Here is a 24,203-nt window from a genome sequence, read left to right as displayed (position 1 = left end):
GACTATAGATGACAGCCTTTAATTATGTGACCGCATACTTTTTTCTCCTTCTGCAATTCCTGAGGGAGTAAACTCGTCATGTAAGCAATTAAGTAATCCGAGTGCTAGAATTTTCATATAATTTTCACAATAAAGATGAATATTACTCAATAGCAAAATCACTCAAATGTAAAAACATTTCATGTAGGCCTGTAGCAATGAAACGGGTTTATCTTGTGCACAATCCCTGAAATTTACAGGGTATCATTTTATGGTGTATGCTGCAATTAACACCGTGTTGACTTGCAGTAACATGACCAGAGAACATAACCTTTTATTTTCAGAGGAAATCGTATATTTTATGTCTGTTTTTTTGTGGCATGTATTTAGTTGGACTCACAGCACCACCTGATGGCTGAAGGTCTGTTTCTTAGCTTGGGCATCCCTTGAATTCGCTTTCTGTAAGAAGTGAATACACGGGAAAACTCTGATGCCATTTCTGATGTTCTGTGGGGCAGAAGTAATGCTGACTGCTAGTGCACAGCAGGTTCCTATAGTGGCAACTTTGTGTCTCTGCCTTAAAATATTAAAATAAATGTTGATTATTATTTTTTAATTTAAGCTCCTTGAATTAGTTTTCCAAAATGATTCCAGTTACTCATAACCACTTCCTGGAATTTATCTAAAGAGATATAAAACCTAAACATGGGACGTAGCAATTGCTTCTGGCAGTGTGGTGGACACTGAGGCCTTGGCCAAGCCCATAAGCACATATTGGTACCAGCAGATACCCCTGGCAGTGCAGGTGTGGGGGCAGAAGAGGTGCCAGTGGGATCAGGCTGGCCTGCTGTGCCTCCGGCCCCGGGGAGAGGGAGCTGCAGGGGCACAGGATGGAAAATGTCTGGGTCCTGGCCTGAGGGAGACTTGGGGGTGACCCTTGTCATCCTTGTTAGAAAGCGTAGATGTAGGCAGTGCGTTGTCGTGGCCATTGAAAGAGAACAGCGTGTGTGCAGAGTGCCGCAGAGAGCTGAGGATCTGACCTCTGTTACTGCTCCAAAGTGCTCATGCTGCTGCAAATCAAGGTACCTAACACAGCACCTACTTCTCCAAGCCCATTGAATATAAAAATATCTTGACATTTGCAGTCTTTCCAAATGTCAAACGGTGCAGTCCTCACTATCTATGGACAGGAAAGGAGAAGAAAAGAAAAACAAGGAGAGAGGAAAGTCAAAGAAGATAGATGAGCATTAGTAGTGTACTCCCTTGTATGGAATAGCCTGAAACAGGTTTTTATCTTGATGGGGTAGTGGGAGCAGGGATGTGCAGGGGAGAGTGGATTTTTGCTCAGCGCAGTCATTAACTCTAATGGGTTAGCCATGCAAATCCTCCACATGGTGAGAAGGGAATAAATCTGCATGTAAAGCCTTAATGCAAGAATCTTCGTTAAATACAAAATAGTGTGAAATCAATTCCAACAGCCTTCAACCTTCCTAATCTTTTATTAACCATTATGTGTGGCATTATTATTAAACCATAAGCTGATGCAGAAGGAATTTCTGGGTTGAAATTGGAAAATGACTGGTCTCTGCGGTGTTTGTGGCTCAGTGTTGAAGTGGGATTCTGCAACTTCTTTGTTTTTTCTCTCTTACTGGTTGCAGCTTTGTACTGAAAAGCACTTTTTTTTGCACTTTTTTTTGTACTGAAAAGACTGCAAAGCATGTGCAAGACTGTAAGCACTGAAAGCCACTCACATTCATAAACACTTCTTTGTGTGATATGATCTGGATTTTCTTAAATTCTCATTGATCTTCTTATAGAGCCAGATTTTGGTCATATCGAAGTCAATGGGAGTGCTGCCGAAGAGAACAGCTGGATCCCAGTGAGATTTACAAATATGCTTGATGCTAAGAGTGTGATAGGACCGAATGTAATGTCAGCATTTCCCAGATGGGACCTAGGAGTGGATGTGGTCCAGGAGGAACCTGTTTGTAGCACTTGCCATTGACTGAAAATCCCTTTGTTTTCTTCCCTGCCTCTCAAGCACGCTTATAATTATTGCAAAATGTATTCTGAGGAGTGAATGAAGAGCTCTGTTTTACATGCTAGAAATCAGAGGATAACTCCCTTGATACCTCAGTTCTTGAATGTTCAGCCAATTTGCAGGTGTCCTGGCCTCATTAAAGACTCTGAACTACAGAAGCAGGCTGTTTTCAGGTGCTTCCAAGAATACAGAGGCTCCAGCATTGTGATGGTTAGCCTTTAATGCTACCACACAGCTTTGTGGATGTGCGTGGATCATTGCAAGAAGAGCCAGGGCTCTTTTTTGAGTTCCTTTGCTTTTCATTTGCTGCCTGCCTGTGGGTCCTGTGCAGACCTTAAGATTGTCGAGTGAGGCTGTGCACAGGAACCGTGGTTTCTCTCCATTTTGTGCCATGCTTATAGTTTCTTGTATTTGCAAAGTAGGCCCTTCAGGTACAGATTTTTTAGAGCAAGATAAGAAAAACTCATGCTCCACCCTGATTACCTGAGGGATTTGGTGTAGGGAATGTAGAAAGGGAAAAGTAATACAGAGAGAGCGGGGAAAATAAACAGCCTGCCAAGCATTCCCCTACTCTTATCATTCTGGCAGTATTGACCTCCTGGCTCTTGTTTGGAGTGATTGCTGTTGGAACACTACACCCTACGTGCAACCCGCAAGCTGGCTTCTAGTTCAGCGATCCCATACCAGCGAGAAGAAGGGGGAGTTGGGGTGAACTGAGTTACCCGTGCAGATGTATCACTCGTGCAGCCACTAAAACAAACTATTTCTGGCAAAATAATCGAGGGATTAATGTATATGAAAAATAAAACATAAGTAATTGTACACAGTGACTTCCTGAGTTATAACAGGCTTGCTTGCAGGTAATAAGCTTCTGAGAAGCAATGCATGAGTTGTCTTATTCCTTTCCTGTCCTTAAATAATGCCCCTTGTTTTCACAGGCCGATGCTGGCTGGATGCTCTGGAACTTGCCCTGCGTTGCTCCAGCCTTTTCCGGCTCAGTGCCTCCAAGCAGGGAAAGGATGGAGAAATGAACTGCTCGAGTGATTCAGCGCATGCGGGGCTCAACAACCTCTTGCACTCAAGCCCTCTCTCGGACCAGGAGTTCTTCCAGTAAGATGCGGCTCTCGCTTCTTAGAGCACAGAGAGGGAGGTGTTGCATGGCTCGTACTTGGGCATCCTTTTAACTTTAGGGTAATCTAGCCAGACTCCATAAAGGAGACCTATTTGAAAAATAGCCCATATGTTCTTCTGCTGCATCCATTACTAACCTATGGCTTTGGAGAATACGGAATCTGTTGTCAGCTAGTGCTTGGGCACGCAAACTGGAAGGAACCTCAGCTGTGTTCATGCACACAATAAACAATTTTCTTCTATTCCCTTCCTGAACCAAAACGCTCTCTGAAGATGTTGGCATGAATAATGGCTTGCCTGAGTAAAGACTGCAGAGTCTAGCCACTGGAGTAGACCTGTGGATAGGCAAACACAATCACTTACAGTGTCTGTCTGTTGGCTAGCACATATGGCTCGGAGTCTGATCTGTTTTTTAATGTGTTCTCTTTGGTAATAATACTGTATCATAGTCAGCAGAGTGCACACACTGCTTCCTTAGTTTATAATTACTTTCTCTCTCTACAGGGGTTTTGAGTGGTTTCCAATTTCCTCCTTGATGCATCAGATAAATTTTTACATAAGGGAAAAAAGTCCCCATAGCCTTCTTTCTATTCATATTCCTAGTAATACTGCAGCATTTTGGAACTACTCACATCAAAGCTCTATAAGCATAAAAAATAAACAGGCTTTATCTGTGGCTTGTAGCTAAATAGGCAACCTCAAAAATCCCTCTGATATAGACACTTGGCCCTTGGAGTGGGATCTGGAAGAAGTCGTGTCTACTTCTAGTTCTGCTGATAGGAATGTGACTTTTAGGGCTCACGGCAATGCACCATTGGTCAGACAGTTTTTAGGGTAGCAGTTCTTGCAGTCTGCATGGATGATGCCTAGCACAGTGGGACCTCACGTTTGGGTTGTTTTCTTTGGCTCTCTTACAAGTATAACAACAGTAGGAATCTGAGTCCTCTGCAGAGTGTGGATGTATCTCTGGTCCCATGGGACCAAAGTTGGATGGCAGCAACTTTGGTCTGCCTTTTGCTCTGAAAAGCTCTGGTATTCCCAGTGTGCATTCTCCAGTCCTGCTGTTTGTTTGTTCTTTAGCTAGGATTTGAAGAAGAACTTTACTGAAGAGTGATGGAGAAGAGAAGGAAATCTGATGTGTTACTAGGGTGTGTACGTTGCTCTAGTACTTGAGCAAATTCTTCTGTTGTTCTTGGGCTTCTTCTGTAATATTTTACTTTCTTTCTTCCAAAGAGAGTCTCTTAGGACTGGGCTCACTGTGACAATGAATCTGGGAATGCACTGGACTTGTTCTTCAGCTAATGGATGTGTGTATAGAAATCTAATACTAAAATGGAGCCTGTGACACTGAGAACATTCAGGCAGACCCGTGGCTACTGAAAATGGAAAGTGCAGAAGATAGATTTAAAAATGTATTTAAAGTATTTCTTCTCTAACATATGATACATAAACAACACTTAAATGATGTCTCTGTTTCACTGCTTAGTTGTTCAGCATTAAATGCTTTTTTGAATGGGGCTCAGTAATAGTACGCGTGGCAGAGTTTTCAGCAGGGCAGAGTACCCACAATTGGAACCAGATTTTTCTGACAAGCTCAGAGTTTTGTTGAATCTGGTTCAAGCTGGGGGTTCAGCATCTGGACAATTCACTCTCCTTTCTGAGTTCTACCACAGGTTTTAATGTGTACCCAGACTTTCCCCAGTGCTTACAACCCAGGGGAGTTTGATGGTTGTGGGAGAAGGGAATGACTTTCTGTTGTCCCTGGAGTATAAAGCACATTTAAACAAGGGAGAATATAAAACCAAAACTGTGTAAGTGCTGAGCAAAGGGTTTTTGGTTTGTCACTGACAGTGGCTTCCTCACAGGGATTCAATCATTCTAATTAAATGCCTTCCCTACAGGGAGTCATACCAATTAAATTGGCACGCTGTTGTTAGGAGGCCAGTTAATTACATTTAACTCTATCTTCAAATTAGCCAAACTACTCTGTCAAGAAAAAAAAGAAAAAGAAAAAGAAAGGGAGATGATGGATATTACAGGGAGAACAAAACCCAAGGGAGTTGGCAAAGGCAAATCTTCCCTTGAGCCAAAGTTGCATTTGTCTGCTGGCTGCTTTGCTCCCTTCCTGCTGGGAGAGAAGTCAAGATTATACAGTGATTTTGAAATCTATGTCTTTAGTAGTATATAAAAATTGAGAGGGAGAGAACTGTGCAAGTGTGCTTCTGAATCAAAAGCTAAAGTACTCTGCAAATCTGTGATTTTTAGACAAGAGGGCTTTAGGGCACTAGGCACTCCTCATATGAAGCTTTATTTCTTGTTGCTTCCATGTCCAGCAACCCCAGGAATCTGGCTTGCTTCCTTGTTTGACAAGAGCCAAAGTTTTTTGGTTTTCTTTGCCCTTTGTAGAAGAGCAGTATCAAACCCAAAGAAGTCATGGTCACTGACATTTCCAGGAACTCCCTAGAGAGTAAAACACTGGTACAAGACAGATCCAATATGCTGAAACTGTAAGTTAGCCATGAAAAGTTGCAACTTATTCATGTTCATGAGTAAATGGAAATCTGCTGTTGACGTTTAGTCATTCCCTTCCTAGCTTTTCAAGCCTGGTCCAAATCCCATTGGAAGCCTCTGGGAAGTCTTTACATTGGTTTTAGTTCAAGCTCATGGATTGTTTTTTCTTTTTAGCATATTCTACATATTTACTGATGATTCTGTTTGGAGGAATGGAAGAGACAGGCTCCTTCAACATCTTCAACATCTCAGATTTGTTACTCAGAATAAGGAGCATCTGTTTTCTTTTTGATTCCCCAGATCAGCTCCTCTGCTCTGGATGTGTTAAGTCTTGCTTTGTTTGTGGCTGGTGGGTAATCATGCGCAGTTGAGTGGGATTTCCTATCAGTTAGTTCCCCTTTGGAGTAAACTTAGAGTAAAAATGACTAAGACAGTCAATTGCAGCTATGAAACTTCAAATATCTTGCAAGTGTGAGGCAGGTGAAACTTCAAAACTCCTGTTCTTCTTACAAATGTGAAATAGAAACATGCTATTTCTCAGCTGTGTACTGTAAGTCTTAGAATGAACTTCTCTTTGAAATGTGTATAACCCATAGAGAAAAGCCTTCACTAGGTGAGAAAGCATAGCAACCACGTACAAACACTCACATATTTAACTGATCATTGAAAAATGAAGAAATAAATTAGATCTTTGAACAGTCAGCAACTAATACATGCCCTACCATCCAGGAAGTGTCTGTGCTGAGGAGTCATGGGATAATTGCTCTTGACAGCTCTCTTCTCACCTTTTTTCTCCTTTATTGCCTTAAACTCATGCGTATACTATCCTGTAGGCTTCCAGTGTATTTGGTTATCAGTCTTTACACTTGGTGGTTGCTATTTAAAACAAAGAAATGAGATCCTGGCACTAGAACAATGGAGATATGTAATGTCTAATAGCAAGTTATTAGGACTGGAGTGTATGTGTCATTGACTCCAATTAATGACTGTAGGTTTATTTTACAGTGAAACTGAAAACTGAAAACCCTGTAGTTTATATATATACACATACACACACAGGCATATATGCATACATACATATATATGCAAATGGAGTTAAAGGAAAGATTTTGTAAAGGCACAAAAGCTGTACATGACACTTTCAAAAGAGCTCAGCCTGCTGGGCTTCTCTGGAAACTGAGCTGTGATTACCACAATGTGGCTTGCTTTGCGTGCTAAAAATCAGGAGCTTATGTAAGTGCATAGTTGGAAGTTGGATCTTCTGAAAAGCTGATGCCAGTTCTCTGTCTGAATCCTTTCTGGTTGATTTTTTAAAGTCTGTCTCTAACTACTAATGCCTATTTGTCTTAAACTAAGAAACAAAAAACCAGGGAGCAGGGAACGAGGGATGGGAACTTCCAGCATTAATCTATCGCCAAAACTGGAATATGCCCAGAATGACCTGAGAAAAGCTCTGACACAGATAAATTTAAAGCTTGACAAAGCACTCTCATGCACTTAGAAGAGCAAACTTGCTTTGAGGAGGGAGGTGGGAACTACACCAACAAAACTCTTCCAGATCTGGGGCCCGGTTTAGATTCTCTAAACTCCTTGTAATGCTGGAAATCTTTTTCCTTATTTTTCCAGCCAGGAGCACTTAGCATGAGGACTTGGGTAAGAAAATTTCAGAGGAAGATGTGTGCAGCAACTGAGAGCTGGACTAAGCTATGAAATAGGTGACGTGTGCAAAGACGTCTGAATAGGGAAAGCTGAATCCCATGGTAAATTCCCCTTGAAGAACAGACATTTAGTGAATACTTTTCAGGGCTGACCTCTGCCCCATCTAATCATATTTGTTACCTAGTTGTACAACCTGCATTTGCTTTTTCAAATGAAGGTGCTACCAGCTACTTGAGAGAAAATTTTTGGCTTTCCCCTGATTCTGTAAAGCCTGGATTGCTGAATATGCAATCTACTACTCCTTCTATGCTTTTTTATGCTGCTATAGTCTGGGTGTCTTGTTATGTGTTGTAATCCAGTGCATGCTTTGAACGAGTTCTTACATTATTTGGGGACAGTACATTCCCAGGCTTAGTTTGTGTGTGTATTTTGTGAAAATCCTGTTTTCTATCTGATATTTAAATTTTCCTTTTCTAATGTAGGGCTGACTTAGGACCGCCATCTGTTTGAAATAAGGTAGCAGTAATACTGAAAAGGGAATGTATTGCATAACTTCATATTTTCCCATATTCTACATTCCTCTGATTTGTTTCTGTAAAGGGAAAATCTCTCCTGATCACACTTCTGTAATCGCAGCGTACAGTTCTTAGTGGGTGGTCTGTATCCCTTTGGTGTGTGGGCTCCCATCTGGAGCCAATGGAAATTCTGTGTAAGGGTGAGTAAGTGGAGCTTGATGGCAGATTTTGCAAAGTGACGTTTGGAGGGGAGAATTTTGGTTGAAAATGTCTGCTGTTTCTGTGATGAAAACCCTGCTATTCAGGAAATCAATGTCTTGGGCTCTCCTGGGCTGCAAACCCTATTTTGAGTCCTTGGGGGTGCTTTTACCTTATCCAAAAGGCCTGAAGTAATCTACATCTGTAAATCAAATTGAAGTGAGCAATGAACTGTGTGTTTCAGTTTGAATGAATCAGCCCTGGAGAACCACCACCACTTGGAAAATGATGCTTTTTCGGACAAGTCTGAGAGAGATAACGTGGAAGAGTCGGAGAATGAAACGCATGAGCAACAGCCGGAAGACAAATGAAAGCGAAAGCGATCAGTCAGAAATCCATGGAGAGGTTTCTCCAGGAAGGAAAGGGACGACTTATGTTGAACAGATCTATGAGAATTTGGGGAGGTAATGGGAAAAAAAGCAAAAACACATAAAAACATTTTAATCACTGCCTGTTCCTGTTGAAAGTCTCTGTTCATAGTATTCGTCATCCAGCCTTTTAGATGCATGGCAGCTGAGAATCAGCTTTGTGGGTTCCAGTGTTTTACAGACAGAGCAATGTACAGCTTTCTGCTAAATTATGTTGAATTATCATGTGTTCTAATAATTATGCATTATGAACAGCAGCTCTGCTACTTTGCTTTGGCATGTGTCCAGCATCAGCGATTGCTTTAACCAGTTATGCAGTAAAGAGCCGCATAGCATTGGCACAGGGCTTTGTGGAGCCAGCAGGAGGGGGAATTATTATTCTGGGCATGTTGTCCTGGTCAATTAAGATGCTCAGTCCTTGCATGATACAAAATATGATCCTTTCTTTTTTCATTATGCATGGAACATCCTTTCGGGTGTCCTAATGGAGCATTTGAGCCACTTGATTCCTTAAGGGCCAGTTCTTGTAGAAAGCTATTTCTCATGTCACTTAACAGCAGAAGGATGTGTTTCTGTTCCGTGTAAGGAGCCTTTGTTAGCTGGATGTTACTGTGACACCTCTGAATAAGGCAGCTGCAGAGCAACTGGGGGCACCCCACTGTTGGGTGAGAGTCAGTCCGGGTAAGCAGCAGAGAAGCGCTGTACTCCTGCACCGGGAGGGCTCGGAACACTCCCTTGCCTATGCTTTCAAAGAGGAAGCCTGAAGTCTTGTTGATGCTTCAAAGAAAATCACTTTGCTGGAAAGATGTTTCTTAACTGCATGCATGTTGCTGGGATTTCAGATGTCAGGGTGAGGTTGCAAGCCCCTGCTGTAAAAATTGTGCTTAGAAACAGAACTGTTGTCTACAGGCATCCAAAAAAATTAAAAAAAAAAATCCTTTTGTACATCTCTCCCTCAAATCCCACCCAGACACGTAGCAAATGGTGACTGGGTTCAAACAGGGAGCTTTGAATACAGTGGAGGAACCAAACAATGTTGGCAACAACAAAACAAAGGCAAGCCTAATTTCTCTCAGCTCTTTATTCTGAAATGACCTTTTGCCACTTGAAAACTTGTCCTAGAAGAGTAGTAGAGCAGATAGATACTTTGGTGTTCAATCAAACCTAAAAGGCAGCAGTGGTGTCTGTGTGAATGAAAGAAGACTCTGCAGTTTTCCATAAAAATAAAAACAGTGCAGTACAAATCAAAAAGGAAGGACTACATTTCCACGGTAGAGAGTGATACTGGATAATGTAAAATAAAACTAGGTGTTTGTTCAGGCAGAGTAACTCCAGTGAGCTTTCAAAAGGAGTTCCCGTGCAGCCTTGACCATTAGGGGTTTTACTAGATTTCTGTTGTTGGCTGCAAAGTGGGACTGTTGTCCCCTGAGACATATAGATGAGACTGGCTGTTAATTCTTATTCCAATGGTAACAGTAACATAAACAAAAGTAAATTGTAGGCAGTGATGTAGTTTGCTATAAGCAGTGGGCTCAGATGGATCAGGTAAACACGTGCCAATTAATAACATTAACTTGCTTCTTAAACTGAAATGCCTCTGTCCTCTGTATACAGTTCAGATTTGCAGGTCACAGATGCAAACCATCACTGTTAAATTTGCTTTGAAAGCACATTTGAAATGTGTTGCACATATGTACGTGCATCTGTATGCATTAAAAAGGCATGTGCTTGTGCATCTGTGTGGATGGCTTGCCCTGTTTGCAGTAGGAACATGGAGGCAGAGGCAGGTGTCAGAAGGACTTTGATACTGCAAAAGTTAGCCTAGAATGTAAAAAACACACCTCAGTAGGTAGACTGGTAACAAAAGCGACAAAACTTATTTTAAATATATTTTAGTTATAGCTAGCTTAAAAAAGGAGTATTGAGGGTGAGGTATTTGATGGGAATGCAAACAGAAACGACCTGAAATTACTCTCACACCCCCTGCCTGTCCTTTTTCATCCCTCTTCATCCATCCCTTGTACAGTTACTCATTCTGAGTAACACCTTGTACAGCAATTTCAACATGGCATTAATTTATAGTGCCAGTACATGCACACTTGAAACCTAGATAAATAATGAAAGCTCTGACAGAGCCATACATATTGTAACCACTAGAGGACGCTGTGGTATTACATTCTTAAAATGATTTCACTTCTTGGAGATTCGAGCTGTGTATTGCATCAGACTGTCACAAAATGGTACAGGGGAAAGCAATGAAATGAAAAGAGCTGTGTTGTTCCTCAGTCTGAAATTCTCCCCAGCCTACAGGCCTACTCACAAGTTGTGCATGATGACTAAAGGGCTGATTAGGAGTCAAAAAGGGTGGTGCTGAGGATGCTCAGGTGGTGAAAATGAGTGTTTAGTGATATATACCATCTGCAAAGCCTGTTGGGGTATGCTACGTGTCCTCTCCTGAACCAGAATGCATTCCAGAAATGGAGCTGAATGGAACTGTGCCCTTCTTCTGATAGAAATCTCTTGCCTAAAAACAATAGGAAGCCTAATTATAAGTATTCTCTTTCATTGTTAAATTCTGATGCCTACGATGAGTGTTAGACAAAGTCTAGAAAACCAACATCTGCATTAAAACACATTCATGTTTCAAAATTTCATTTTCTTTCTCCAGTGGATTGGAAGGGCCCATTCCACCATATTATACCTCATGTATTTCCATTGAACACGGAGGAGCTACACAGTTACAGATGAAACCACAATGTATTGCCTGGTGTTTTTTTTTTGTTTTTTTTTAAACGTTACTGTGCTCTGCTGCAAAGGGCGCTACACAGCACTGGGGGAGCTGTAGTCTGTGCACACAACCTGACAGTGGGCCCTTTGCAGTGCCTAACTGTCAGTTTGTCCTGTTTGAACTTGGAGGACTGCTTCAGTTCTTTGTTGATTACTCATTTATCTCCTAATTTTTTCTATGCGTGTACTAGTAAATCTTACAGTCTCTCACTTGCTGAGGGTGGGCCTGAGAGGAGTTTCTTGTATGCTTCTTGTATTTCCGGTTGTAGACAGGTGAATCATCTCAAACAGAAACCGTCTCTGAGGAGAACAAGAGCCTGATGTGGATCCTGCTGAAGCAGCTGCGACCCGGCATGGACCTGTCACGGGTGGTGCTGCCCACCTTCATCCTGGAACCACGTTCATTCCTGAACAAGCTCTCTGATTACTACTATCATGCCGACCTGCTCTCCCAGTAAGCAGCATACAGAGCATGCCTGACATGGGCACATCTCTTATTAGTGTGAAAACATGTTAAAGCACGAGCCTGCTGCTGGCTGAGGTGTGCTCAAAAGGCTCCCAAATAACACTCAGGTCACTGGGATTCAATGTAAATCAATCCAGGCTCCAGCTGCAGGGACCTTGTCAGATGAACTGCTGCCCCTGAAGGGCAAGGAAGCAGGGAAAACAGTTAAGCTCCAGACAAGCTGCCTTTGCACACACACGTCCTTTCCAGCACAGGCTGGAACTGATGAGGATTTGGTTCATTCCTTTGAGCAGCTCAGAACAGAGTTGTGCCACCTTCTGGTGTACTTATGTACAAAGGAGTATAGGACAGAGAGCGAACAGTGGAATCAGCAAGCTCTTCTGTCCCAAAAGCAGCATAATTATTTTGGATGATTATTTAAAAACACCTTTTAACACAGTTGAGCAGAGAGACCTGCAGGGAGCACCACAGTAGAAAATAGAAAATGTTCTGCTTGCAAATAGGACCATCTTTCTCAATGAGATATGTTTGGTGTATTTTAAAACCAGTGTGTGCATTATTCAAATATCAGCACTAGTTACTCAAGTTTATTCCGCTGCCTCTGGATAATTTTAGAGTTGTGGTATTTTTAAGTTTAGTTTGTGGTATGTTTGAAATCTGTTAAAGAAATGGTTCTCCTCAGTACTGAGATGTGAAAAAAGCTTTAAGGGGTTTGAAGTTCTTCTTTAATAAGCCTCTTTGTGGTGTGGTTGCTCCTTCTAAATGGATTTTTGCAAGAACATAAGCAGGTGGATTTTCAAATCTGACTAAATGGTTGGAAATGCCAGGAACTCTATGTTTACTTCCCACATCATCTTTGAGCGGAGGAAGGTTGGATGAGACAGTCCTGAGAAGCCCCTTCAAACCTAAATTATTGTATGAAATCTCAAAGGACTGAAAAAGGCCATGCAGCACAGCAGCTTTAAAGATCTTTTAAGGAAGGTGAAAACAAAGAAAAGGAGAGAAAAATAGAATTGTTTTTGATTTTGGTGGGATTAATATTGTTATTTTTACTACTTACACTGTACTATTAGCAGTAACTAGTGTCAGTCCCACATTAACATACTTGGAGGTATATCCAATCAAACCTTATACACTCCAGAGACTTTATTAGGCTTTTTGCAGGAATTAGGTCACTTTTTAAGCGTTTATGTGTGTGTTTTACAATGTACATTACTAAAAACCAGTCACTGCTGGCAGACACCTTTTTCACTGGCAGCAGTACAGAAATTACATCCCTTTAGTACTGGGGAAAATACTGTTAAAGTTAAGATCATTGTACTGGTATAAAATGAATATGATGTGTAAACAGTATAAAGAGCACGTGAGAAAACATTTTATGTTCTGTCCTGCAGGGCTGTTCTTGAAGACGATCCATACAGTCGAATTAAGCAGGTTTTGAGGTGGTATCTGTCCGGCTTCTACAAGAAGCCAAAGGTAAGAGAATGCTTGTGGTTGGGGTTCCAATGGACATTGGAAACTTCTGCTGTGGTTGTGTATTTCTTTACTGCCTTTCCTTTAACAGTTTACCTCTTCTGTTGTTCAGAATATTGTGACAATTATTTTCAAAACCGAAGTTGTATTTGGTTTGGGAGTGAATATCGGGTGCCAAATAGTGTTGGTTAACCTAAGAGCTTTTGCACTGGACATTTAGAAGACAAAAGTTGTTATCAATAATTAGTAAGTCCTTGGATGCAGGGGTTTTACCTCGCTGAAAGCAGGTCTCTTCTTTATCTTTTCAGTATTTTAGTGTCATGTTTCCACAGAAGTGTGTACCTGCTGCATACAGTAACAGAAATAATAAAGTATGACCATCTTGTACAGCTTTGATTGGGCAGTATCACAGATTAAGCTGGCTGAATTGCAGATGAATCCATGGCTTGGGTGAAGAGATTAGAGCAGGAGGATATATGTAACCAGTTCTTGGGCTTTGATTCTTGTAGTTGAGTTGATCTAACATAAGGAAGAAAATTACTACATTGTTTTGTGGCCGTGTCTGTAAAGTTGACTTGCAGATTTGTAGCAGGTTTTGGTTGCTTTCTTTTTTTCAGGGAATAAAAAAGCCATACAACCCTATTCTTGGAGAGACATTTCGCTGCTGTTGGTTTCACCCTCAGACGAACAGTCACACATTTTACATAGCAGAACAGGTAAGTCACGTTATTTGGATGTTCAAGTGCTGCAAGCAGCAGCCCATTTACACCTCCCTGCACAGGAACATGCTCCTTATGTCACCCTGTGAGAGTAACTTGAAGTTTTGTTTAAACATCAGAGTGGGGGCATGGAAAAAACTAGCTGCTGATCTTTTTTCTCTTTAGATTTACCAAGATTACCTTGAGCTTTGGCAGGTGTCCCATATATAACATTAATCTCTTCAGTGAAGACCTTTGCCACAGAAACCTGCTTTCCTGTTTTTTGTTTTGTTTGTTTTTTGTTTTGTTTGTTTTTTTTTTAAGAGAATGTTGTTGTGGTTTGTGTTGCCTCTGTCAAAGGGGGCATAAAACAGATAATTAAATCCTGCCTTCCTTTATTTCTAAACATTCCATAATGATCTTAATCAAAGTAAATTGAAGGTCTATTTCCATATCTTTGGGGATAAATGACAGGCAGAGCTCACAAGCAAACTGGCCTGACAAAATTTAGTTTGAGATTTACAGTTAATAAAGGAATCTGAGGACCACATGGACTTTGGTACAGGGACTCCTTATTTCCCATACATTTTTTTTTTTTTCCACATTTAAGCAAAGAATTTATTTTAAAAATTTTTTCTTTTGTTTTACTTTATTTCAGCAACTACATCCATTTTATGGAGGTTATTCAGATGCTGCCCAAAAGTTCAACACTGTCATTTATTGTGTTAAAGATCTGGCATGTGTACACGTAGCCGTAAAATGATCTCAAGTGCACAGATGCACAAGTGCACAAGGAAAAGAAAATGTGGCCTGTTATAGAAGGGTTATACAGGAACTCTGTCTCTAATATTTAACGTTGCCTTCTTTAACATTGAGATTAATGGTATGAATGGGGCTTAGAGGACTCTGTTCCGTTTTGTGGCCTCTGTTTTGCACCTTCCGGATGGCCTGTGCACAACCTCATAAGGATGCTGTGTTTCATCCTTCATGCTGCTTAACTTGTAAAGACTGCTGTAAATGTCTCTGTATGGTTTTTTTTGTTTGTTTGTTTTTTCTCTAGGTCTCTCATCATCCACCAGTGTCAGCTTTTCACGTCAGCAATAGGAAGGATGGATTTTGCATTACTGGAAGCATTCTTGCTAGGTCCAAGTTTTATGGTAAGACATTAAGACTAGGCACCTTCCATGTAACATTGTGAAATCATTTTTGTTTTTCAGTCACTCCTCAGTGTGCTCAGGGTTAAGAACAAAAAAATGCTTAGAGCATCTACCACCAGGATGCCTTAATCCCTTGTCTGGGCTCTCCTGGGTTTTCCCCATTTTCACCATTTCAGTGGGAGATGACACTAATGTTTGCTTAAAATTAATAATAATCAGAAATCTTGAGCCCTTTAAAAACCTGGTTTTCAGAAAGTGAAGGTTTATGAGGATGTGTGGACAATTAGTTGTCAAGATATTTTCCATATGCTCACAGATGAGGCATTTTATAGCTATCTGATTATCCAGATGACTTCTGCAACAGTCTCCATATAAATGTAACTGCTTGATTTATTTAGCTCATAGATTTCTAAGAGTTGAAACCTAGAGCTTCAAAGTGGCTTCAGATCTTTTAACCTTGATGTCCTCCAGAAGGACAGCAGAATGACAGGCTCTGAAACAATGTTGCTGTTTAAAATTCTTTTTCTGTTAGTCAGACACCTCTTAAGTACTGTCTTCTTGTAGCTGTATCTGTTGAAACACTTGTCATTTCTGTCTTTCTGGCAAATTAATTTGTTATTTGGGATCCTACACAATTAGAGAAGTTGCGAGAACAGAAACACCTGGAAAAGCTCTAAAGCATTGGAACTGCTTTCATTAGTGCATCCCACTAATGGCTTACTTAATCTACTGCCCTTTCTGTAACAGGGGCTGAATGCCAGAGCAAATGAAAGTCATGCAGCAGAGTTTGTTAGAACTGCTTGCCTTCAGCGGTAATGATTTGCCAGGTCCTGAATTATTGCTGTTTCATATCTCTTCTTTCATTAGTGTCCTACATTTAAACGTAAATGTTTTTCTAAAGTAGGATAAGATGAGTGACCATGCATAATGAGCATTTTAATATACATGTATTTGTTCCTTTAAATTTCAGGTAACTCACTTTCTGCATTGTTGGATGGGAAGGCAAAGCTTATGTTTCTAAACAGGGGGGAAGATTATATCATTACTATGCCATATGCCCACTGTAAAGGTAAGATATGACTGTTCGCATAGGAAGCAAACAGAAAGAATAATGTAGTAATAATTTAATCTTACTGACTTAACGTTGCACTGGCTCTTCTTTCCACTCAAACACCTCAAACTGCAGGGACTGGCATTTCCAGGAAGCATCTGTTCTGTATGTGAGTCATAGGAGTCAGTAGAGGAGCAGTAATACTAACTGAAGTATTTTTGCTTTGTTTGTACAGAGCTGAGTTAGTGCTGAATTAGGCCCACACTAAGTTAGTTCTAGCACTACATAGAAACTAAAAATACTCCATATATGCACTGCAGGTAGAATGAAGATGGAAAGAGTAAGAGTTCATGAGCTTCTGAGGATGTAAAGTTCTTCTAATGACAAAAATTGTTTAATATGTTTTCTGACTTTTTAAGAATAAAGGATGAAAAATTCCTGACTTGACTTCCGATTTCTTTGTTAATGAAACTGTGATATTCCTCAGTGTACCAGCTGCCTCCGTGAGGCTGGTGCTTGCTGTTGTGTGTGGGTACAATATTGGCACAGCTCTGTTGATCTGGGTGTGCACTGAAGCCCCTGGGATGGCTGCCAGTTGATTCACTGCAGTAACTGCATTTCTCCTTAGAAAGCTAAGCCTTGGTGGCATTGGAACCAAAGTAATAAAATCACTCCTGCAACAGTTTGATCCCATTTTGCTTTTTGCATATTTTTCATTTTGGCACGTTGACCTATAAGTTAATCTTTATGGGAGGTCTAGCTACCTGAACCAGTAACTTCTGTAAATCATACTCTCTGTGAACTTTTCCTGTGTGTAAATCTTTCTGTTGTTGAGTCGTTTTTTTCTGCAAATGACCTTTCCAGAAAACGGTAAGCAAGTGTAAAAAGGAGTTCCCAACACAATTGCTAGTCCCCCAGATTCTGCTGAATCCTATTACAGCTCCTCTCTGCCCCATCCACCCTGTGAGAGGCAGCTAGGTCTGTTCAAGCACTAGCATAAATGAAATTACTGGGCACAACCCTTTTCAATTTGTGCTGTCTCAATTTCAGTTTGCTTCATATGTTCTATCAGTACCCGTGAGTCAAGCTGTTGCTCAGCTGGTGTAGTGTATGAGGAATACAGACTCAGGAGGATTTTTCATGCTTAGAGTAAACACACATGTGCTGGAAACTTTGGTTTCCGTCTTCTCAAAATGTTAAGCCAAGTAGCAGATTTCACAGCATATCAGTGGGACTAATTTGAGTTCAGAAAAAAAGCACTTCAACTAGGGCCTCTCTTAGTTCTCTTGTTTTTTTCCCCTTTCAGGAATTTTATATGGTACCATGACAATGGAGCTTGGAGGGAAAGTTACCATTGACTGTGAGAAAACAAACCACAGGGCAGAACTGGAATTCAAGCTAAAGGTAAGAGACATCATACTTCCCTTTTGAATGGATCGCAGGCCTACCCCTGTACACCAGACAAGACATGGGCATATACACCACATTATTTCTGTACCCCCACCCTGGGGTGGCCTAACTCCAGAGGAGGCATCATCCCACAGTCAGTCTTGCCTGGTGCAATTTGACAGAACCCAACTCCTAAGCCTGAGTTACACAGAGCTTGTTCACTGCCAGCTGGCTGCTGGCCAGACTCTCTTCTGAAATTCTGGCAATGACAACGTGGCTTCTGTTTCAGAAGGTAACATTATTGTTGCTTGCAAAGTACAATGAGGTGTGCAGAGTACTTCAAGACAAGTCGTGATGTGAATCTTCAAGGTTGCTCTCCAGTTAACTCTCACATACATACCCATACCTAGCAGGTGTTAAAATGAACTGCACCTTGTGTTTCTTAAGACTACAGGACCTTGCCTCGATGGTAGGTTAACAGCCCATTTTCAGCCATCTGATTTGGAGTGGCTATCATGCTCAAGACCTGCACTGTCATTGCCTTGTACTGACTTGTTCACATAGCAGTTTTCTCCGATAGAAAACCTTGGTAATGCCAACTTAAGGTGTGCAGATAAAACAGAGATGTCTTTAGACATTCATTCAGCCATGTTAAAACTTGGGAGAGAAAATTATGACCTGTATCTTTTCCTGGACAGCTAACTTGCTTTTTAAGGAGCATCCGTTCCTCTTCTGTTCCAAAAAATTCTTGCCTGTGCATAAAATGAAACATGGCAAACTGAGAGCTTGGAGGATTTTATAGTTGCAGCATTAGCTGACATAAATGTGAGAAATTATGGGACGTAGGGGAGTCTTTTGCAGACCACGTTTTTCTGAGAGCAATAAAATTTTTCTGTCTTTATTTGCCTTTACAAAGTAAGCTGTTTCCCCGTGTCCTTGTCTTTACAGCCTGTACTTCCCATAGTTCCCATACAGTACTGAGGCTGATGGAGTATTTAGTCAGTGTCATCTCAAATCTACAAGCAACTTCAGCACTTAAAATGCAAACCATTATTTTCTGGATTGAAAATAAGATGCTTAGTGCAGACATAATGCAGAGAGGTCCCTGTATCTTAATTACATGCTCTGCTTCGAGTATTTATTATCCACCATTTTCGTTAGAATTGTGAGCATTTGAACAAACCCCATAGTTTTGGTATTAACTTGGATATATACCCATACTCTACTGGATTGTGTACATTGGTTCTTGAAATGCTTGTGATTTCTTTTTCCGTGGTGTTTGCCATAGATTTGATTGTATTTTGTTATTAAAAAAATAATAATTCATTTTCACAACATTATTGAAAGCAGCAGCTAAAATGTCTGAAGAAATATTGTGTGGTAGGAATTGGAAGACCTAGTCACACGATCACTGTTTCCTGTGTTTGGCAGGCAGAAGGTGAGGGGAATTTTCCATTGTTCTGAGAATCTTTTCCTTGACTCTGGAAATACCCTTTTTTCTTTTTTTGTTTGCTGCTGACAATAGCTTCTTCACACTGGAGACTTTACACAGATGCAGCCGTAAGCAGTGCCACACTGCTGTTGCTGTCCCATAAGCAGGAAAAGTCACCAACTACATTACTGCTGCTGCCTTTCTTTGGACAAGGCTGCAGGTAAAATGGTGCAAACTGTAATGCAATTCTGGATGATGGGAAAAACTCGCCTGTGTTCATTTATCCTGATAACTAGTTAACAATAAACTAATCTGCAATGAAAGTGAGGCCTTGCACTGCTGAATATTAAAGTACCAGAAGGCTTACCTCTCTTCTGCAGCTCCTACAGTGCTTTCAGTTTTGCAAACAAAAGGACAAAAGGAGAAGTGTGCAATGCTAGATAGTCAAAATCCATGTTAGAATTCATTCTTCTTTTCCCCAGGTTGCACTTTTCCTTCCACCCTGGTGCACCACTGTCTTTGGCTCCCTTCCAGTTCTCACTAGGCTGATTATATTTTCTATTTCTTTTCTCCCCTGACAGCCCTTCTTCGGAGGCAGCACAAGCATTAATCAAATCTCTGGGAAGATTAAATCAGGAGAAGAAGTGTTAGCAAGTCTCGATGGACACTGGGTAACTTACGATAATAGCAGTTGCTGACAGTTTAAGTGTAGGGGCAGCGGGGTGTGTGGGAGGATTGGCAGCCCTTGGCAGGCTCCCTGCCTTGGAGTAGAGGTGGTGGAGGGCCAGCGCGTCCTGCCTCCTTGCGTCATCCCCGAGAGCGCGGGCATGTTAGAGCTTTCCAGGGCACACCTCTCAAGGTCACGTATGCTTACACAGTCCCATCCACCTGCAGTGCGGGTAACACTTGCACTTCCAGAGCCTGAGCCAAAGCTGGGACCAGTGAGGAGCATTTCCATTGAAACCAGTGGCTCTGTATTTAGGGTTCCAGGCTTAGGACAGGCCCCGATGGCAGTCAACAAGAGAAGGCAGATTGTTGGCCTTAGAGTGATTGTGAAAATCATGAGGCTTCTTTCTGCCTTGCGTTCAGGACTTCTCTAGCAACAACAGTGCCAGGGAAGGGCATGGGGTTTTAAGTTTGTTATTTTCACAGCAAATCTTTATGGTAGAAGACTCTTATTCCTCTGCTGATAAGATGAAGGACAAAGACACAGATTCTGTGAGGGTCTGTCTGTATGGACAGCTCAAAACACAGACCAGCCAGCACTTTTGCATGCTTAACCTCTGTAAGTGCATCACTCAAAGGCATCTTTAAGCCGGAGTCCAGCAGGAATAAAGTTGCACAGTGAAGGATGCAGACTAGAGCTTTAGTTGGGAACTCCTGGTAACTGAGGCAAAAGTGGTGAAACCTTGCTTTGAGCTGGATTCTTATGTATTTATCTCAGCTACATTTATATGTCCGTATTTTCATTACAGTTGACCTGTGGTCCCTTTTCAGTCCTTAGAAATTGTTGCTTCTGAGATGAGATTTGTCTCACCCTGAAGTAAGTATTGAAAGCAGGTCAGGTGAAACATGCCTGGATAAAGCCTTTTTTACAGAGGTCCTAACCACAGTGTAGCCTTTGGTCGAGCAGTCTTAGAGAATCACAGCTGGACACCTTCCCCCAGGCAATCTCTCTTTTTACATAAAAAGCTAATGACCACTTTGAAATCAGGGAGTTTTGCCCATTCTGGATGTGCACAAGGACATTTGCTTCCTGTGCTTGGGTAGCTTTTCCATTCTGAGCTACCTTTCCTGCCAGATGAGCTCTGGCAACTGTGAGTTGTGCTGGATTGTGGAGTGCATTGTCTGCGGTGGGTCCTGCGAACGCCATCCGCGAGAGCGTGTAATCGAGCAGCTACCCTGGGGTGCTGAGCCACAGGGCTTCATGCTGCTCAGCTTCCAGCCTTCTATGTTTGGGTTTTATCAGCATGAAAATAATTTGTTCCTCCCTTGGTCTTTGTGCTGGTTGTTTGTGTGGTGCACAAAATTAGAATGATGTATGAAAGAAGTTAAATGGCTTTGAATGGGTGGCTCCATAAGCCACTGTTCGGAGTTGCATGCTGTGAATAAGAGTAGCTGCTGTGCAGCAGTAGGGACATTGTTTGTTCTCCTCCCTCCCCGCTGAGAGTATTGGCCTGCTTTCCTGAGCTCTGAAGGCTTTTTTCCAGCACTGTCCAGTTTCCTGACAGAGACCCCCACAGCTTAAAAGCCAATTCTCTGCCCCAGAACCTGAAACCCACCTGAATAAAGTCAAAGCTGCAGCTGAGGGCTTGTATGTGTCCGTTAGAGATGCACGTAGCAAAGTTTGATAATGCCTGCCTCCTCCCATCCATAGCTGGGGGGCTTTTGGGGACCTGAGATCTGTCCTGGAATTGGCACCTCAGGAAATGGCAGAGGAAATCATAGAATCACAAAATCATATGATCCCTCTCCCTGAGGTAGACTTTGAGGAGGGTCAAGAGACCCTTGGAATTGAATGAGTTTCACAGCTGAAGACACAGCTGAAGGCAGTGGGGTTTTGAAAAACAGACATGCATCAGGGACCGTGGCAGGGGAAGAAATACAGCAGCTGGGATGCAAGGAAATGAGGCAGTGATGGGCTAAGCAAATAGCTGTGACCTAAGATTTGCACGACACTCCTACCATGTCCAGGCAGCTGAATAGCACCAATGCACACACTGTTCAGCAGCTGTAGTTGTCTGATTCTTTCCACTTGCAGTCACTGTCGTGCTGTTCACTATATGCTCTGCAACCTACTCAGTCTGGCTCCATGGCATTGCTGTGTCCGTGAGCAAGGCTGGAAAGAGGCTTAGTAAAGCAGGGACACAGCACGATTGTCTGGCCAGCCTCAGATCAGAGAAGTGCTGTTTAATAGTTGGTTGCCAAGTATATTGGCAAGGAATAAGGATGAAAGACCTGTGGCATTTTGTGAAGTGCTAAATGAAATTCAGCAGCAATAATAGAATAAGCTGACTAAGCTGAAAAAATAATGTGAAAGAGAGCTCAGCTTTAGCTTTCCTTCCTAGAAAGGATGGTATTTCAGTAGGCTCAGCATGAGATTTCAGAAGTGAAGAGAAGAAAGACTGGAAAAGGAGCTAGGGGTCTTGTTTACATATCCTGGGTGGTACCTGGGAGGAGTATTGGGGAAAGGAGAACATATTAGGGCTTTTATAGGTACCCTTGTCTGGGCACTAGCCTGACAAAAGGAACCTGGTATCTTTCTAGTTCTTCTCTGATTAATTCAGCCAGTGTTTTAGGGAATGTCTCTCCTCACTCACTTTAGAAACTTTCAGGAAATGACGAGTGAGATTTAATGGACGAGAGGAGGAAAAAAGCCCTCTAACCAAGCCCTATCCTGACCATCATCCGGATTCAGCTTCCGTTTGTCAGGATTATTTTCTGCCTTGTGTTTCTGATTGTCCTTAACCATTTCACTGTGTTTTTCTTCTCAGGATGGGGAAGTACATATAAATGAGTTGAAAAATGGAAATGTGGAAGTGTTCTGGAACCCAACTAGTGAAGTACGAAGGCAGAGACTGAAGCGCCATATTGTGTTATTTGAGGAGCAGACGGACTTTGAGTCAGAAAGGTAAGGAGCTCTGGAAATGTCTCACTCCTCCTTCCTCCACTGGAACTGAGCAAGGACTGTGAAGGCTCAGCACGATTCTGGAAAGGCCTTGCCTGCGTGTATTACCATCCATTTAGCTGTTTTGTTCCACTCTATTAACTTTGGAGTATTTCTGTGAAGTATAGCTCTGAAATAACCAGGAAGCTGGGCCAAGAAATGATGGAGGCTAAAATAATAAATATCTAATATAAATATATAAATTAATTATTATATAAATAAAAATAATAAATATCTGCTAAAATAACAACTCTCCCTGGAGTCCAGAGAACATGAATAGAGTCTCTTAAAACTGCTGGAACATTCTGTGGAAGGGCAAGATGTCAATGTGAGGTCAGATGTCTTGTTAAGAAAGGTTGTTTCAACCACAGGCTCTTAAACTAGTTGGAGGAATCATGTGGAAAGTCCTGGCATGAGCAGAGCAGTGCTTTGAACCACATAACAGAATTTTATGAGAACGCAATTAAAGAGATGTTTAACTGTGCCTCATAATCTCAGCTGAGATCTCAAATAAAGTCTGCACCAGAATTTTTAGGGTAGTCTACATTACCTGAGAGTACAGTCTTGGCACTTCACGTAGGAAATGGAAGGAATGACTACCTGATGCAGGGGGTTGCAGAGCATTCCCGAGCTAGTTCTTGAGCAAGAACACCTTGAGCAACAACATCATGTGGCACTTCTTTCAAACCATCTACTTCTGCATCTCACCAACACGGTTAGCCAAAAACAGCTAATATCCCAAGGCAGCACATGCAGTTTGCTGCCTCCCTCTGCAGTAGATTGGCCACCTGCCTGTGGACATCTAATTTATGTGTTGCATCACATCACACTAAGAAGATTCCCCTTTTTGTGGTAGAGAAGGGAAATGAATGAAAATAAACCCACATGAGCATTTAGCTTCATCTGGACAGCAGTGGCAATAAAGTCTGTGTTTGTAACTTACACTGGTGCAATTGCCATTGTTGCAGAAGAGACCAGAGCATGTTTTTCTATTAAACTTCTGACGAAGATTCTTTTAAAAGAGAAGAGAAATCTTAGTCTTGGAGACAAAGAATCTCCATTTCTCTGCTTACCAGGGTACAGCCAGAGCTGACTCCCTTTGCTACAGCAGAAATTAACAGTGAAATTAATAATCCAGGGAAAGGAGGCAGAAGGGAAAATTTTGAAGATCCCTAACAGACATTCCACTGAGCTCCTTATTTTGCTGGCATTTCTGTGAATAAATTACCATCTAATTGAGGCTATGTTCTGCCTGAATTGCAGTCTTTCCTGCAGTGCTGAAAATCACCTATTTTCACATACACTGGAGAGTCTCTGAAGCTTTACCATTATGCAGCTCACCATGGTGGGTCTCATTGTCTGACACATACAAGTCTTGATGGAGTAATTTGCCCATGTCAAGTGATTTTGTTTGTGTCCCTCTGAAGTTCTTCAGTTTGAGGATTCGCTCTTTACACACCACATTCCTTAGAACTGACTTTGTGCCACCGTGTTATTTCCTCAAACTGTTATTTCCACTTCTCCCTCCCCCACCGTCACTTTGAGTTTGAAGTGAGTTTCTTTCCTTTATTTCTGGGAGAAAAGATTCATATACAAGAACATGGGAGTAATATGCCAAAAA

The 24,203-nt window shown here is 41.7% G+C and overlaps 1 protein-coding gene and 1 long non-coding RNA gene across 2 annotated transcripts in view; one reads left to right on the top strand and one right to left on the bottom strand.

Annotated features, from left to right (window-relative positions):
* The window catches only part of OSBPL5 (oxysterol binding protein like 5), a 132,965-nt gene that overhangs the window by 102,471 nt on the left and 6,291 nt on the right, over positions 1 to 24,203 (top strand). Inside the window, 11 exon segments of the mRNA XM_040558620.1 lie at positions 2,959 to 3,130; positions 8,279 to 8,384; positions 8,386 to 8,501; positions 11,521 to 11,703; positions 13,110 to 13,191; positions 13,806 to 13,904; positions 14,947 to 15,043; positions 16,014 to 16,112; positions 17,401 to 17,498; positions 19,497 to 19,586; positions 22,410 to 22,546. Of these exon segments, the coding sequence (XP_040414554.1) occupies positions 2,959 to 3,130; positions 8,279 to 8,384; positions 8,386 to 8,501; positions 11,521 to 11,703; positions 13,110 to 13,191; positions 13,806 to 13,904; positions 14,947 to 15,043; positions 16,014 to 16,112; positions 17,401 to 17,498; positions 19,497 to 19,586; positions 22,410 to 22,546 (1,279 nt within the window).
* Positions 3,446 to 22,403, bottom strand: LOC121070866. The gene is made up of 3 exons (XR_005820271.1): positions 21,145 to 22,403; positions 14,742 to 14,746; positions 3,446 to 3,459 (listed from the first exon to the last, which is right to left on the bottom strand). It is a non-coding gene; the product is annotated as an uncharacterized LOC121070866 (long non-coding RNA).

This window comes from Cygnus olor, chromosome 5, assembly GCF_009769625.2.
Source record: "Cygnus olor isolate bCygOlo1 chromosome 5, bCygOlo1.pri.v2, whole genome shotgun sequence".
In the NCBI taxonomy this organism is placed as follows: domain Eukaryota; kingdom Metazoa; phylum Chordata; class Aves; order Anseriformes; family Anatidae; genus Cygnus; species Cygnus olor.
The sequence above is the reverse complement of the archived record's forward strand: the minus strand, read 5'-3'. Positions and strand labels throughout refer to the sequence as shown.